This window comes from Macadamia integrifolia, chromosome 9, assembly GCF_013358625.1.
Source record: "Macadamia integrifolia cultivar HAES 741 chromosome 9, SCU_Mint_v3, whole genome shotgun sequence".
Classification (NCBI taxonomy): Eukaryota; Viridiplantae; Streptophyta; class Magnoliopsida; order Proteales; family Proteaceae; genus Macadamia; species Macadamia integrifolia.
This window is the reverse complement of record NC_056565.1, coordinates 8685413-8702845: the sequence shown is the minus strand read 5'-3', so window position 1 is coordinate 8702845 and position 17433 is coordinate 8685413. Positions and strand designations below refer to the sequence as shown.

At 39.9% G+C, this 17433-nt stretch overlaps 1 protein-coding gene across 4 annotated transcripts; it reads right to left on the bottom strand.

The window, feature by feature from the left end:
• Nucleotides 1–2363: 2363 nt before the first annotated feature.
• LOC122088524 (wall-associated receptor kinase 2-like) lies at nt 2364–16047 on the bottom strand. Of its 4 annotated transcripts, XM_042657819.1 has the most exons (6): nt 15067–16047; nt 13625–13795; nt 3641–4730; nt 3421–3471; nt 3093–3207; nt 2364–2691 (listed from the first exon to the last, which is right to left on the bottom strand). In XM_042657819.1, exons 1-3 carry the CDS (start codon nt 15179–15181, stop codon nt 3793–3795), a joined length of 1224 nt encoding a protein of 407 aa, XP_042513753.1. In that variant the 5' UTR covers nt 15182–16047; the 3' UTR covers nt 2364–2691; nt 3093–3207; nt 3421–3471; nt 3641–3792. The 4 variants fall into 4 exon arrangements, with proteins under 4 accessions (XP_042513753.1, XP_042513750.1, XP_042513751.1 ...); XM_042657816.1 differs by lacking the exons at nt 3093–3207; nt 3421–3471 and adding an exon at nt 3527–3552; XM_042657817.1 differs by lacking the exon at nt 3093–3207.
• Nucleotides 16048–17433: the final 1386 nt, after the last annotated feature.

Here is a 17433-nt window from a genome sequence, read left to right as displayed (position 1 = left end):
GGTTAGGAATTTTCTAGCCAAGGAGACTAGAAGCTTCTCACCTCCTTAGTGGAGAATTCTAGAATTTTCCTATTCTCTTTGTTATGTACAAGTACCCTCTAGACCCTTCTTCGCTTCTAGAAGTTTCTCTAGAAGTCTCTTTAAACTCCCTCACACAATGATAGAAAGGTTTAGACAAAGGACTTTTCTACAAGTGTGTAGACTTCCTACACTTTGGTAGAAAGTTCTAAGAACTTAACCTTGCTTAGCCCAATGGTCTAAGTCCATGGGCTGGTGAGCTAGGCTCGTGAGCCTTTGTTGGGCCGGTTGTGACATCTAATTATTCAACCAACGGCCCCAACAATCGGTGTTACTGTATATGTAGGATGCAACAAGGCTGGGTTGAGTGAGGTCCTGCTAGGATTTTGAAAAACCTAGGCCTATTCCAAGGTCCCCAAAGTTCAGACCATGCCTTCCCTAGCCCACACCAGTACTAGGTGGTTGAGATATTTCAGCCTAGGCCCAACCTTGTCAGGTTCAAGCAGATCGGGCCTAGTCCAGCTTTATAAGTAGACTAGTTGGTTAGTCCAATTATAGCCTTTCTTCTTTCTTTCCTTCTTTCTTTCTTTCTTTCTTTCTTTCTTCTTCTTTTTTTTTTTTAAGGTAGGCCCTAAGGTGAGTTGAACTTATTTTTCACTTCATAAATGGTCTCTTTAGAGGTATGGGTCCATGTTAGGTTACAAGTGTGGAAAGGTGTTAGGCACCCAACTCGCTCGGTTAAACTAGTTTTTCTATCAAATCCTTTCAAATATTCTCTCCCGAGAATTTTAACAACCCTAAGTGGACAAGCATGCTCTATTTGATAGGATATGCTATAAAATAAAAAATTATTTTATGTATACTAACACATGGCATAATATGAGTCTACATTATGCCTATTGATTGAATAGTTACCTAAGTTTATAACGGCTGAAAGGAGGAGGCCCTTAGGCTTTGTGCATGAACTTTTAGTGACTTCCTTAACTCAGGGGAAAAGGCTTGGCCTTCTTCTCACTTTCCTGGAGGAATTGGATTTTTGATACTTTAGAGGAATTTTGACAGTTTGAGAAATTGGTATTGGCTTTGGAATGTCTCAGATAGAGGTTTGGCACTAGTGTTGGCATTGGATAGTCTTGAACAGAAATTTAGCACTAGTATCAGCTATGGAATGTCTCAAACAATGGTTTGGCATCGATATCAACTTTGGAATGTCTTGAGCAAAGGTTTGGCATCGGTATCAGCTTTGGAATGTCTCGAATAGTGGTTTGGCATCGGTATCAGCTTTGGAATGTCTCAAACAGAGGTTGGGCACTGGTGTTCACTTTGGAATGTCTCAAAAAGAGTTTGGCCCTAGTATCGGCTTTGGAATGTCTTGAATAGAGGTTTGCCATCAATATCAGCTTTAGGAGCTCAGACAGAGATTCAAAAGCACAACTCCGGAATGGGTTTCTCTTTGGGATCATAGTTTTTTGGATTGTATCTCAGCAAGGTTGGAAGGGGTTTTCTAATGCAGTGTTTGGACTATCTCAAACAGAGGTTCGCCACTAGCATTGGCTTTGGAATGTCTCAAACAGAGGTTCGCCACTGGTACCTGCTTTGGGAACTCGAACAGGGATTCAAAAGCAGAACTTCAGGACTGGGTTTCTCTCTGGGATCAAAGAGTCTTTCTAGATAGTGTCTTAAAAGGGTTGGAAGGGGTTTTCCAAAGCAATGAATTGGTATGTTTTGAAGTGAAAAATTGTTAACTAATTTTAGGGAAAACTTGATGCAATCTCCCTCATGAGATCACCCAAATACAAGGATCGGGAGAATACTTGACTTTGTAGATAAAACCAATTTCAGACAGAATGATCTACGGTCAGTAAAAGGGTTTAAAGACAAGAGGCGGGGCTAGAACCATTGTGATATAGGAATTGTTGAGATTATGGGTGAAAAAGGGTTTAAAAGGACTAAAAAGTTACTGGACTAACACAGTCCGAATCTGGAAATGCTAATTGCTTCAAAAACTCAACTCTTTTAGTTTAGATCTTGGAGAGGGTGTGACTTCAACTCTTCAAGGTTGAACACTCAACTCTTCTAGGCTGATTGAAAGCCCAATCTCTTCAAGAATGAGTAAAACACAACTTGGTTTCCTAAGAGAAACTCTTCAAGGTTCACAAGAAGCTTGGAACAACTTTGAAAATTTCTTTGATTCATGGAGACCAAACTTTTGGCATCCTACAAGGTCTATGATTGGCAGCTTCCAAGGGTTGGACTATCAGTGAAGTTTGGTTCTCATGCAAAAGCATACTTCAACTTATTCCACTGCCTTCTAACAGCTCATGACCCCTTCTTTCAATATCTACTTTTTGGGAAATATTCTCTAAATTCAAATCCATTCCTTATGTTTATAAGTGCAAAGATTCCAAAAGCCAAAGATTACAAATTGGGATTAATTCTCACACACAGATAATCACACCATAAAATAAAGATAGATTCAAAAGAAACAAACCAGATACTAAACTCCAAGTCCACAAGCTAAGAAATTTAGAATAAAAAAGGCTCCACAACTCCATGAGCAAACCAAGTATAGAATAAGCCTTGAAGTGCTTAACTCACAAGCATCCCTCGGCACTTCTATCAATGCAATCTGTTTAGCTTCTTTTACCGAGAAGCAACCCTCTTCTCTCTCACCTACACAAAAAAGAAACTTATTAGGATCAAAATTGAAAACCTCACAGAACCGTCCATTTTGGGACTCCCAAACAACCCAACATATATAAGAAAATAAAGGTTGATTGTCCGAAAGAAACCATTCCCAATGGATGTGAGTAACCACCGTTTCCCCCACTTCTTGTGGAATAGTCATTCGTGTGATCCAGCCTTAAGATCGGATCAGATGGGTGATATGATCTTAATTATTTCATTCTAATAAAGGTGCAAAATAAGTGAGGGGAGAATTCTCATGTATAAGACTTCTGAGAATGATCCAAGTTTCTCTTTCAGGGATTGATTGTTTTCATACATTTCAAGCTTCATACATACCGGGACATTCATCCTGGGAATATTGTTGGGTGAAAGACCAGATGTTTTACCTGCCCAGCAAAAGGTAGATATGGGAAACTTCGTCCTGTAAAAGTAGAATCATAAGCTGACCACACGAGTCGATTTATGAAGCTGGCAAGCGGATCTAATCTCAGAAATGGATGCCTTTCCGCTTGACGGGGAGAACTCTATTAGTCTTATTTCTCACAGTTTATTAACAAATAATCTTTAAAACAAGGTACTGTAAAGAAGGGTATGTTCTACCAAAATAAAATAAAAAAACCTTAGAAATTCAATGTTAACAGTTATATTCATTCATATAACAACAACTGCCTAGCGCAGTTGGTGCGTTGTGGTGTGCAAAAATCACATGCTTACCAGAAGGTCTCAAGTTCGAACCTCCTGGTTGTTACCTACTTCCCTCCTTACCTATCAAAAAATAAATAAAATAAAGTTATATTCATACAAAAAGAGTTTAGATTACCTCGTCAATTTCAGAAAGGTCATCACCTGTTAAATCAGTGATCTTGTGGATATTTCGTCAAGAAGATGTTCAGTCTCCTCCTGATTATGTTGTAACAGTGGTTGCTCGGACAACCTTTTAAAAGTATCAAGCTTCTCCACAACTTCCTTCATCCTCGGCCCATCATCCCTTTTATCCTGTAGGCACTCTTTTGCAAGCTTAGCAACTTCCAAGAACTCTTTTTTCTTCTCATTATTTTCTATTGGCTCATAAGGAGAAAGATTATTTTATTCCACTGAAGATACAAAAGACTTTGCTAAAGCTTCAGATATTTCTGATAAAAATGGTTTTTTTCCAGTCAAAAGCTCCGCTAGAACAACTCCAAGACTATAAACATCACTTTTATCAGTTGACTGAGAACCTTCTGGGTCTAAGTACCCACGAGCCCCTTGAATTACTGTATTTTTTTCAGTTTCATCCAGTGGAACACATCCTGAAGCTCCAAAATAAGATACTTTAGCCTTCTTCTCTTCATCTATTAGTATTGTAGAAGACGTGACAAAGATAGATACTGAATGAGAAGAATACAAATAGTCTAGTGCATTGGCCGTTTCTAATGCAATTCTTAAACGATCTTCCCATGAAAGAGGTTCTGCCTGTTTCTCCCTATGGATATGGTCGAATAGGGTCCTCTTGGAGACGAACTTATAAACTAAAATTGGACCATGGTACTCTAAGCAACAACCCAAGAGCTCCACCACGTTCTTGTGATTGATTTGAGAGAGAATAATGACTTTGTTTAAAATCTGTAAGGGAAGGTTTTTCCGGCGGGGAGGTGTGACTCCTGAGTCTACATCTTCGAGAGGGCTTTCCATTTCATGAGGGGTGGAACATTCATTTTGACCCTCATGTGTCTGGGCTTTATCTCCTTTGTCTCCTTTGTCCATTGGTTTGGGTCTCTTAATGGTAACTTTTTTCCCACATGATAATGTTCCCATAAAAACTTCATCATTTTCTTCTTTGCAGATACTTTCTTTGAAGTTTTCAGTTGCTTTCTTTAGCTCAGATAAGGAGAAAATCTTGAGATCGACATTGTCATGCTCTATATGTTGCCTCAATAAAATACCTCCATTTTGTTTGAAAAGTTTGAAAAGCTTTGCTTTCTGAATTTCTCGAAACCAAAGCCAAATAATGACAGGTAGAACTAGAATGCCTGCACCAGTACCTGCATATGAAACAGATTTTGAGTTATAATTTTTCTCTTTAATCTTAAACTTCTCTTTTAACATTGAGGCTCCTTGTTGCAAGTAAAAGGAACGAGAGCAAAATTGGTTGAAAGAAAAAGAAAACAAAATTCTATTTACAATTATGCAACCCACTTGAAACTCATTCCATATGAAATTATATTTTTCATACGTAATAGCTATCTTCTTTCAGTTATTTATTTATTTATTTTCAAATTCAAGGTAAATTTAATAACCAACATCATAGTTACACAATCATATTAGGTAATGATTATAAAAAAAAATTGGATTATTTACTTGGAGCCACTCCTGGTGGCTTCAGGTCCTGTTGAAGGGAGGCCGACAGCGGCTCATGGACTAAAGAAATCCTACGCAAAAGCTGTTGGGAGTACCTTTCCAGAGGTAAGCGAACTTCCTGACCCTGTTCACGCAGGAAACTCCACGAAGGTGATTATTCCCCAAGACGCATATGAAGATCATCTAAGAAGATATCGATTTGCCTTAATAGGTAGAATCAACTTCCGTCATGTCTCTTTGGACGACGTTCGAAGGGAGGCTCGCGAGGCTTGGAATCTGCAGGGCGCTGTGAAGATGGTGCCCATGGGCAAGGGCTTCACCATTTTTCAGTTTTCTTCTGAGGGTGACATGGTCACAATATGGCGGAGGAGCCCTGTTAAGGTCAGAGGGCAGCTAGTGCGCTTCCAGCGTTGGCACCCTGATTTCAACATTCATGAAAAACCTATCAATAAGGTTCTTGTCTAGGTGAGATTTCCAGAATTACCATTGGAGAACTGGCATGAGAAAGTGCTTTTGACAATGGCAAAAGCTGTTGGCCGTCCTCTTGCATTGGATCAACGCACGAAAAATGTGATGTATGGTAATTATGCTCGGGTCCTTGTTGAAATGGAGATCGGAGGCTTGAGGCCAGAAGAGATTCGGGTTGAATGTAAGCAGCCAGGGACTGAGAATCTATTCTGGTTCAAGCAGATATTATTTTATGAGGATGCTATGGGGAAGTGTGGATACTGTAAGATGGTAGGACACATCATTGGAGACTGCAGAGAAAAAAAAATTGCAGAGTCCAAGGCTGGTTGTCATGCGAATGATGGTGGTATCTCAGGTGCAAACTATGTTGACAAACCACCAAGGGACTCTGTGGCTCCCGCAACCTTGTCTTCCAGGCGAAGATTGCAGCAGTTTGGCGGAGTTGGTATCATCCATGGGGTGGCCCAGCCTCGCGCGGTGGTGGGGCAACCGCTCATAGAGAAGATGAGAATTAGATGGAGAATAATCCTGTTATGGAAGTTGACTCCGAAAAGAAAACTAATTTTTCGAAATCAATTACTCCCTAGTCTAGGCGTCCTTTGGAGATTGAGATGAATATTCCCTTAGCAAATATGACAGCTAATTCAAATTTTGAATTAGAGTCCAATATTCCTTTAGTTAATATGGACGGTCATTCAAATTTTGAATTTGGAACAAATATGGAAGTAAATTCTGGATTAGAGATTGTGATCGGATCTGATAATGAGGTGGGTGCTCTGGATTTGGGTATGAAGCAGGGCTCCTTTGACCCTCACGGCCCACCCGACCCTCTCTTGAACAGCGTCGATGCCAATCAGGCCATGACAAATCAGACAGAAGGAGTGCGCCGCAGTCTGCGATATGCTAATCGCGGTGGCCATGCTATCATTTCTAGTACAGGCAGGTCCGATTCTATTGGTGCAGCAAGATTGAACAATGTTAGGGAGATTGACTCTGCCGCCTTACCAAGAGAATCTGAGGTTAGAAATCAGAAGAAAAAGGGCAAGCAGGTTAATGTGGCGGATCGGTCTCGTGCTAGGACTGATCAAACCACCCCCACATGTTATCATGAAGCTCATGTTCTGGAACATTTGTGGGATTAAGAAGGTTGCTGCCAGGGTAACCTTATCTAAAATTGTTAGCAAAAATTCTCCTGATTTAATTTGTATTGCAGAGCCTATAATCCCTGTGATCAAGTTTCCACGGTTGTTTTTTAATAAGCTCGGGTTTACGTCGGAGTTAATTTACAATGATAGGAATGACTCGCACCCTAACCTTTGGATTTTGTGGAAGGAAAATTTGAAAAAGCCTTTGATAATCTCCATGTCTGATCAGCAGATTTCTTTTGATCTTGAGTGGAATGATAGAGTTCTTGAATTTTCAGTGGTTCGTGCCAAGTGCTTAAGAGCTAAGAGAAGGGACCTTTGGCTGGAACTGGCCACTAACCCTTCTGGTCATCCAAGAATGATTATCGGGGATTTCAATGTGACCCTATTCGATAATGAGAGAAGAGGACTTGGAAGATTTTGCTTAGGGGCTGCATCTGAATTTGGAGCCATGGTTGATGCCACATCCATGATCCAAATTCCTTCCTCTGGCAGGAAGTTCACCTGGAGCAACAACAGAAGGTCTGGCAATGTGGTAGCTGTCCTGGATAGAGCTTTTGTGAACGAAGATTGGTTGAACTCCTTTGATGATTGCTCTCAGAAGGTCCTCCCCGAATTGCTTCGGATCATGCTCCCCTGCTAGTCTCCTTTAGGCTCTCATCTAAGCCTAGGAACTGCCCTTTCCGCATCAACAAAATTTGGTTAGACCACCCTGAGTTTGTGGATATGACTTGAGAAGCATGGAACATGAACCTGATCGGCTCTGCTACTTTTATCTTATATCAGAAGCTGAAGAGATTAAAGCCTATTATCAAATCTTGGTCAAGAAGGGCCTTTCCTAACCTGAATCAAGAGGTTGATAGTGCGAGGACTGAGTTGGAGACAGTTCAATCTCGCATAGAGGAAGAGGGCTATTCTGAGCATCTTTTTGACTTGGAAGCTGATGCAAAAACAAGGCTCTGGAAAGCCATTGACAATCATGAGAAACTTTGGGCTCAAAAGTCCAGAATTAGATGGTTGAAAGAAGGGGACAGATGCTCTAGATTTTTTCATGTTATGACTCGTATAAAAAGATCGAGGAACTCCATCAGGAGCATTATCATAGAGAGCGGGGCTGAGATCAGTGATCAAGGTCAGTTGGGGAGCTATTTAGCAGACTTCTATGGGGAGTTCCATAAGAGGATCGAGCTAGATACTCAACCTCAAATTTTCAATTGCATTCCCAATATTCTTCATGACCCAGATAGACTTATGCTGGACTCCCCTCTGATGATGAAATTAAATGAGCAGTTTGGGACCTGGATCCTGATAGTTCTCCAGGTCCAGACGGTTATTCGGGAGCTTTCTTCAGAACCTGCTGGGAGGTGGTGAACATTGATGTCTGCAGGGCGATGAAAGGGTTCTTCTCTTTAGGTATTCTCCCTCATGGAATCAATAATAATTTTTTTTACTAATTCCTAAGGTGAATGATGCCAGATCATTAGATAAATTCCGTCCATTATGCATGGGGAATTTCTTCTACAAAATTCTTTCAAAAATCTTGGCTTCCCGTATCTCTGTAGTCCTTCCTCGACTTATTTCTCAGGAGCAAGGAGCTTTCCAAAAGGGCAAAGTAATCCAGACGAATATTGGGCTGGCTTCTGAGTTAGCCAACCTGATGGGAAATTCATCCAGGGGAGGCGGCCTAGGCTTGAAGCTTGACATAAGGAAGGCCTTTGACACCATTTCATGGGAATTTCTATTCCAGGTCCTTAGCAGATTTGGGTTCTCTGACACTATGATAGGATGGATCCACATGATTCTAAGGTCTGCTAGAATTTCGGTTCTCCTCAATGACGGCCCTGTGGGCTATTTTGAAGCAACTAGAGGTCTCCAGCAGGGCGACCCTATCTCCCCCATATTATTCATTATTGCTGAGGAAGTTCTTTGCCGTGGGTTAAAGGATCTGGCTGCCAAGAATCTTATCAAGCCTATTGCTGGCCCCCGTGGAGCTGAAATTCCTACCCATCTTCTCTTCGCTGATGATGTTTTCATATTTATGAACACCTCTAAAAGGTATGTCAAAAATCTCAGGGTTTTCCTTGATAGCTACCAAAGCAGTTCAGGTCAATTTTTCAATTTAGGAAAATGTAAACTGTTTTTGGGAAAAATCCCTTCGGCGAGGAAGCAGTGGCTCTCTGATGAGTTGAATATTACAACCTATTCTCTTTCCACCAAATATCTGGGGGTCCAGATCTTCCAAGGTCGTGTGAAAAGGGAACCCCTTCTCCCTGTGATGGATAAAATCAAAGCTAAATTAGCGGGTTGGAAGGGGAAACTTCTCTCTATGACTGGTAGAGTGGAGCTAGTTAAATCTGTCATTTCTGGTATGCAATTGTACAACTTCTCTATATACTGGTGGCCTGCTACCATGATTAAATGCCTTGAAAAATGGATGCGGAACTTTATCTGAACAGGGGAGACTGATAGCTCCAAAGTGTTAACTATCAAATGGGATCAGGTCTGTAAGCCCAAGAAGGAAGGTGGCCTTGGTATCTGTAGACTCAGGGATGTTGATAAGGCCCTAATTGCCAAACTAGCGTGGAAGATCAAGCATGGCGACACTCATCTTAGCAGAATTATTAGAGCAAGATTCTTGTCTAGCCATGGTAGGCCCAAGAGAGCCTACATATGCTCCTCCATTTGGCCAGGGGTAAGGAGAATGTGGAAGTTTGTATCTGATAATGAGAGGTGGATCATCGGCAACGGAAGACACATTGACTTCTGGAGAGATAATTGGGTAGGGGCTCATTCTATTTGGGAGCTATCGGAGTTGGGGGAGGAAGTGATTCACAATCCTGCTCCTTCAGTGTCAGATTTCATTGATGAAGGTCGCTAGATGATGCCTCAGGTGGAGTCATTTTTCTTAAAGGAAATTTTCTCAAAAATCAAGGGCATAAACCTCCCATCGCTGCCTATGGAGGACCGATGCATTTGGAGCTTAGATCCGATGGGGCACTTCACCGTTAAGTCTGCTTGGAATGCCCTTAGGTCCCCATCATCTTCGGTTTCTTGGGATAAGGTTATCTGGCATAAATTCCTTCCGCCTAGGCTCTCTACCCTGGGTTGGCGCTGGTTGCATGACAAGATCCCTACTGATGAGAAAATTCAATCTAGGGGAATTCACCTTCCTTCTAGGTGTGATCTATGTGGCTTCAGCTCTGAGTCTACCTTCCATTAATTCCTTGATTGCAGCTTCTCAACTGAGTTATGGAGGAAGGTTTCAGACTTTTTTAACATAGCCTGGACCAGCAAAGATTCAGTGATAGACATGGTTGTTTGGTGGCGCAACAAGGGCAAAGGATGGTCTTTAAATATGGGGTGGACGTTTAGTTTGCTTGTTACGATGGCTGCGATCTAGAATGAAAGAAATCAGAGGCGCTATGAGGGTAATCGAGAAGCGCAGCATTAGTCCTTTGTGGCATTAAAAGTGAGATTTCTTTTTTATGTAGTAGCCAAAAATTCTACCCAAATCTGTAGAGGAACTCATTATCTGTAGAAGACTTAATCTTGGTACTGCTCCCCGTTGCAGACAAGGCATTCTGGAAGTCCATTGGTGCATGCCTATCCAGACTTGGGTGAAGCTAAATGTGATGGGTGTTCCCTTGGCAACCCTGGTCGTGCAGGATGCGGAGGTATTTTTCGGGACCACCAGGGGAGAATGATGCGGTCCTTTAGTTTCTCCCTAGGCGTGGATTCCAGCTTTTCAGCTGAGATTTGGAGCATCACTAAAGGCATGTCGATTGCACGAGACCTGCACATATCTCACCTTTGGATCGAGTCCGACTCCTCTGTGGCGGTTTCCCTCTTTTACCATAGGCTAATTCCATGATTTGTGTATCAAGAATGGTGCCATCTCCTTTCATACTTGATATCTGTAGAGTGGAAGATTTCTCACTGCTTCAGGGAAGCTAATCCTGTTACTGACTACTTGGCAAAGACAACAGCTTCATCTGGAGCCTCCTCTGATGAGGCTACTCTCCCTCCTATGTTGATCAATGAGCTGATTACAGATGAAGGGGGGCGGCCTAGATATAGATTTTATTCTTAGCAGCGCTGAGCCTCTGCTGATGGATTTGCCGAAGGTGGAGGCTCAGCCTTTGCTTTTGTATCATATTTTTCTCTCTTTTTTTCTCCATTAATATAATCTGATCTTTTAGCAAAAAAAAAAATGGCAAAGCGATGGGTAATTTTGAGAATAAATACACACTTCCCAAACAACCTGAACAACCCCTCGCCCCAACTGAGATCGTCTTCCTCCTCTCGATTCTTTCTGTTCCCTTGGCTGATTGTTATGGCATAAAGTTCACCGAGATCATCTTCAGTGAGTCAGGTAAAGACTCTCTTTCTTCTCGGCGTGTCCAATGCTTTTCTGGGTTTTAGGGTTTAAAACTTCTGGTGGACTTCATTTTTGTTTTTTAAGGTTTAGAAAATAAAACCTCTTTTCAGAAATTCATGTATCAATTATATTGCAATAATTTCTATTGTTGTTCATTAGAGATGAGGTCGGTAAGATAGTTCTAATCATGTCTCTCTCTCTCTCTCTCTCTCTCTCAAAGAAATCAATTGTATTAAACATGCTAGTGTTTCAAGAAAAGAAAATCCAAGAAGATGACAAATGGCAATATTGCAGGCTTTTTTTTTTTTTTTATCATAGGCTTGGTACTACTATAATGATGACATGTGAAATTTTGTAATTATAATATATTTTATAGGTTGATTCTAAGGGTTTTGGGATTGATTCTGGTCGATTCCAATTTGATTTGGATTTGGATTGATAGTGGCAGCTATTGATTTGATCTCTGATTCCGTGTTTAAAATCGATTATAATGTTTATAGGACTAGATCGTGGGTCTTAAGATTTGAGGGATTCTAGGGTTTTTTCGGTCTGATTTTGATTCGATTTGGATCAAAATTTATAGGAATCAGTTCCAAGGATGTAGGGGATGGTATCGGTATCAGTCTCTATCGATGACGATTCGATACGAATCCAGATTGAATGGGATCGGTGGGTATCGGCCTATTTTACCCCTGATTTTTATAAAAGGTACTACTTTTTACCTATTTTACCCCTGAAACGATCCGAATCAAGGATAGGTCTCAGCCGATACGATCGATCCCAGACCAATATTTGAAACCATGATCAGTTCGATCTCCAATTCCTAATTTAAAATCCCTAGTTGATTTGGCTAGTTCGGATCAACCCCAATTCCGATTATTATAGAATGGCATATCTAGACTGGAATCATTAGGGACCAATTTACTCTTTGATTTTGAGCTAAAATTCTGGTATTAGCCGATTTGGATTAGAATTAGTCGTGAACTATCCAACTCAGGCAGTTCTAGAATGGTCAATTTAGAACTGGAATCACTAGAGGGATTGTTTTGATACTCAATTTCGAGTTTAAAATCATTGGTTGAATAAACCAATTTCGATCCAAATCGACCATAGTAATACATATCCAGGCTGTTTCAGAATGGCTGATTATAAGGTTTTTGTGATTGATTCGATCCATTTCCGATTTTAGTCATTTTGATCTAGATTTTATCTAGTATTAGGCCAAACTGAAATCAAAGTTCAATTTCAATTCAGACCGATTCGGTTGTTATTGAGTTGAATCAATAGCCTCTTGTAGGTAATATGTTCTCTTTTAGTAATTTTTTTAAGTTGTTATTAGGTTTTTTACGGTTTCGATTTGCTTGATTTGGTTCAATTTGATTTTTTACCGATTTCATAAAAACTCAAATAGATAAAGGTTTGTTTTACTTTTCTCTTGATTAGTCCAACCTGCTCGGACAGAAAATGGACACTCTTACTCAAAGCAATAGACCCAATCACCCAACGGTTAGTATAATATATATATATTTTTTTTTCGATCCCATGTTGGACTTTAGAGAGATGAGGAATTGAGATTTTAGATTTCAAAGGTAGTGATAGGTCTATTTGATGATAAAATTCCATTTCTATCCTTTTTTAAACACTTTGTCATAAAAAGTGGTGCACCAGCTTTTAAGTTTTTATTGGGAATATAAACACATGAAATTACTTTTTGAATCCCCTTAAACCAATCATTTCTTTCACATTATAGGACTTTTTGGTAACTAGAGGTGGGTTACAAGCCTTTTGTAACTTACCTAGGTTACAACTAGACAAACAGGTAAATGATACTAGTTTAGATGAGAAAATGAAAACATTTAGTACTCAAGATTGTGTAATTAACTCAAAAATCGTAACTAAACTTTCAAAATGGATTTCCTATTTTTCTATTCAAACGAAAGTATAATAATATGATTGAAAAGTTTAGTACAAGTTAATAAATTTATTTAATTATTTAATTTGTTACACTATCACCATCACTAATGGTTTTGAAATGGTTTCTAATTTCTTTACAAAAAAAAAAAATCTATTTTGTTTGTGTTTGAAATTAATTCTCCATTGAATCCGATGGGGATCCAATTTTTTAACCATGAGTTTACTTGTTAACACTTGTGGTCAAAGATGAAATATAAACGATTTTGGTAATTTCACAAGGATCTACCCTCCCAATGTGTCCAGAATCCAGATCCTTTCTAGTGGCAGGATAGATTCAATGAGAGAAAAAACAGAGAAAAGAGATATGAACTAGTTAGAGGAAGCCCCATTGGGACTTCCCCTTTGGATTTCGCCCTTCTCTGATTAATTGGGCACCCAATTAGTAACAGAAAGATCAGACACTCATCCAATTGGAGGATCATTAATTGAACAGCAAATTAATTGAAGAAGATCTTTTTCAATGCCTCTCTCTGTCTCTCTCTTCATTTCTCAATTGAAAAGAAACTCAGATATCAGAAACCTAGGAAGATGGGGACAAAAAATAAATATGATTTTGTTACCATGCAAATGAAGTTTGACATCTCGAATATATATGATAGGACAGTAGTGATACCTGCAATAATCCTTATGTAATTGTCCGGAATTTTGGCACAACCAGTCCCATTTACCCAGCCATTGCCATCGTAGCCTCGTGGACAGGTGCAATTATAACTTCCGTAGGTGTTGGTGCAGATGCTACTCCGGTGGCAAAGATTGGTTCGTCCCTTTTCACATTCGTCAATGTCTTTGTCAATTCGGCCCCAACCCACAAGAACAAGGAAAATTGTTTGTCAGCTATGACAAGGCCAAAATGCATTTAGGTTCGAAAATGTTAATCTCACAAACATCTATCAGCGTCTTATCTCATCAATGTATAATAATAATAATAATAATAATAATAATAATAATAATAATAATTAGGCAAAAGAATACTTCCTCATTGTGTAGTCATTGCGCCAGACACATAGGGGATAAAATAACACCTCTACCCTTATGAAATACAATAAACCCACCCCCTGATGATGTCCATGTATACCTTTCATTGGCCTATGCTGACGTAGAGACTGCACAACTAGAGAACATTCTTTCTCCAACAATTTTTTTTTTATATTTTAGTACCCTTATTTTATGAGATTCCAAATATGCAGATCCAAAATCCTCAGTACCAATCACAGTTTCAAATATTGGATACGACCAGCCTATAGGTGATATTGTTATTTGATCAATAGTGTATTCACATAACAGTGTGTGCAGATCCTCTATAGTGCGCTACATCGTGTAGCGCAGATCCAAGGGCTGGAAGCACCTTCGGCAGTGCATTCGGAGCTTGGGCTGCATGTTTGATGGCTCCCAACCCTTAGATATGTGCTGCAGAGTGTAGTGCACTACAGAGGACCCTGATCCAGTGAAAAATTGTTTGGTTTTTATTTTTTTTATTTTATTTTATTTTTTTTAAATAGAAATAATTTCATTTGATACATATCGATCCAGCCAATATGTACATGAACAGATCTCCACCGACCAACAGAAGCAAGATGAAATAAGATTCGGGGAGCTACCATGACAAAAACTAAAGTGAGCGTACGTCTGACAACACAAAAGTAGGAGCTATATATCAACAATCATAGTTAAGAAGAATAGATAAGCTAATTAATTAACTGTGCATCCTCCTTTATGGAGATAATGATAATGGTTGCCTTAATTAAGAGAGCGAATGGGATTCACTCAAAGAAAAATCAGGTTCTTGTACAAGAATCATTTTTGTACAGAACTGATCTGCACATATGGAATCCACCCAAAGAAAAATCAGACCGTAAAACCTGGTCTTGGTTGGTCGGTCTTGATGGTGTCACTAAAGAAAGATTTTTAGCTACTATGACAAATCCAAAGTGAACAACTGACAGCCACATGCAATAATTGGGCAATTCAAGCAAGCAAGCAAGCGATCTACACCCTCTTGGATTTTAAAGAGAAAACCCCAGATATGATTCAGAAAAGATAAGTTAATTAATTTACCTTGGCATCCTACATGAGGGAGATAAGGTGTTGCCTTCAAAACCATCGCTGCAATTACACCGATAGCCAGGGCCATTGTCTGAATTAAAGCAATAGCTATTTGGGCCACAAGCATAAAGTTGTTTTTGTTTTTTCGCTTCTTCGCATGTTTGATTCCCAATTGCCCAGTCCATTACCACCGGAATCTTGGTTCTGTTGAAGGTAAGAGCCGAGATATCTGATAAACTGAAGGTGAACCAGTCTTGCTCGGCCAAGAGAGCAAAACTGCAAGGGTTAAAGGACCAGTTGCTGGTATTGTAGTTTACACTTGTTAGACTCACATTGAAACGTTTGAGCCCCCACGGGACTGGGGTCTGGCAGCAACCGATACCAGAGCAAGATCCATCGTCCCTCACACGACTTATGTTACTGCACACAGAAACGCACCCAGTCATGAATTTGTTGTCCGTGGACTCGCTAATGGTAGCCATTACATCCAATGGCCGTAAATTTGTTGTTGGTGGGTGAGAACCAGAAGGGCGATTTTCCCATATCAATCCAATAGCTTTGCTCCTTTGTTATTGCTCCAGTAGAACTGAAGCATTTATAAGCATAATAGTTACTCTTGAACCTAGCATGGCCATCCAATGATATGTCAAGAACCTCAAGGGTACCACCTCCTTGATAAGCTTTCAAGGTGCCTCCAATCCTGGCCTCGCATGTAATAAGATATTTATCATCCCTGAAGCATCCTGCTTTAACGCCAAAAGGGTAGGGGATGCTCATATTTCCGCATTTCTCCATGCAATTAGGCAATGTTTGAGATGAAGCCACCGCAACTTTTGCAACTATTGACAGAAAACGGAGGAGTGGAAGCAATATCAGAAGATTCAGAAACATGGCTTTGCTTAAATTTGCCTTCTCTTCACCTTGGACGTGTTTGGTGGTGATATAAATAGGCTCAAGGAAGAAGACTTCACACCATATCTCCCTTTGTAGAATGAAAAGTCAAGAAACCCTATTATAAGTCAAATTAAGATTTGGAACAGAGCGCGCTTCCTTTTAGAAAGGAATCTCTCTCTCTCTCTCTCCGAATATGCAATCATGAGCAAAAAATAAAGCACATAATCACATAATGTAAGGAATTTAACATGGTTCGAAAATTGTCTAAACTTGATATTTTTCACTCAACCTAAAAAGTTATCTACATCACTCTCCACATAAAGTGATGCCCTTTTACTTTTGAGTAAGGTTTCCCACACTAAGATAATATATAGGACATCCAAAACCCTAAACTCTTGAGAGAAATTAGCCATGACTGTCTTCCTTAAAAGAATGACAAATCTGTTCATCATGGATACCTAGCAAGTAGTGAATGGAATGGGTCTAACAGCCCATCCGTGCCTTGCAAGTCATGGTTTTGGTTCATGGTATTGGAATGGTACAAGTCAGGTTCGAAATTGAAATGATAATGAAACATTTGTGTGGGCATCGATTGAATAGATGTTTATTTTTGCATTTTCAGCCAATACTAGAGCGATTCGTATCAATTTTATATCGATATTGATTACGATCGATATCAATTCACCCGATCTAATACCGATATCTGAAACCATGTTGTCCTCAACAAAATAGAGAACTTCCTTATCTTGAATATCTGTGTTGGAGCCAAAAATTCAAAATACGCACCTAGTGACATGGCAGGGGCAGTTTGGGAGTATAAAGAGAAAACGTGGGCTGACCGTATCAGTCCGTTACACATATGTGATACTATACCAGAGCACCAAGACAGTTAGGGCACACTCATATTAGGTGATGTTAATGGGACAGGTGGCAACAACACATTGGAGGCGTCACTTGAGAGAGGGCCATGGAACGACACAGCCACGTGAGCAAAAATGCTAGATACTCCTATAATTCATCATATAGTAAGGATAGGAACAATGTCTGGCAAACTTCAGACCATGGTCGACAAGAGAACCCCTAGTGGCTCCATTAAACTCTTCACCCAAAGGACTAAGGCCCAATAGAACCCCCATATTTAAAAGATTCACAGACTATATTGACATTTTGATTGCCATTCTCATGCATATGATTAATGAATGAATGGTGCATTTAGAATGGAACATGTTACATCTTAAATTCTATATGCATTGTTATTTGTTTGAGATCTAGAGAATGAATTTACCACGTGATGATTATGATGCTGGTTTGCCGAACATGTGTGGAATTTCTAGGTTAGATGCCGTAGCCGGCTTGGGTACAACTACATTGGTACACCGTGGCATGGGACACAAAAGTACTATACAGTTGTCCTATCTCATGTAGGAGTATGTGGTCAGGATTTCATATACCTTCGTGCTATGACCCTTCTCAACAGGGGTTTAC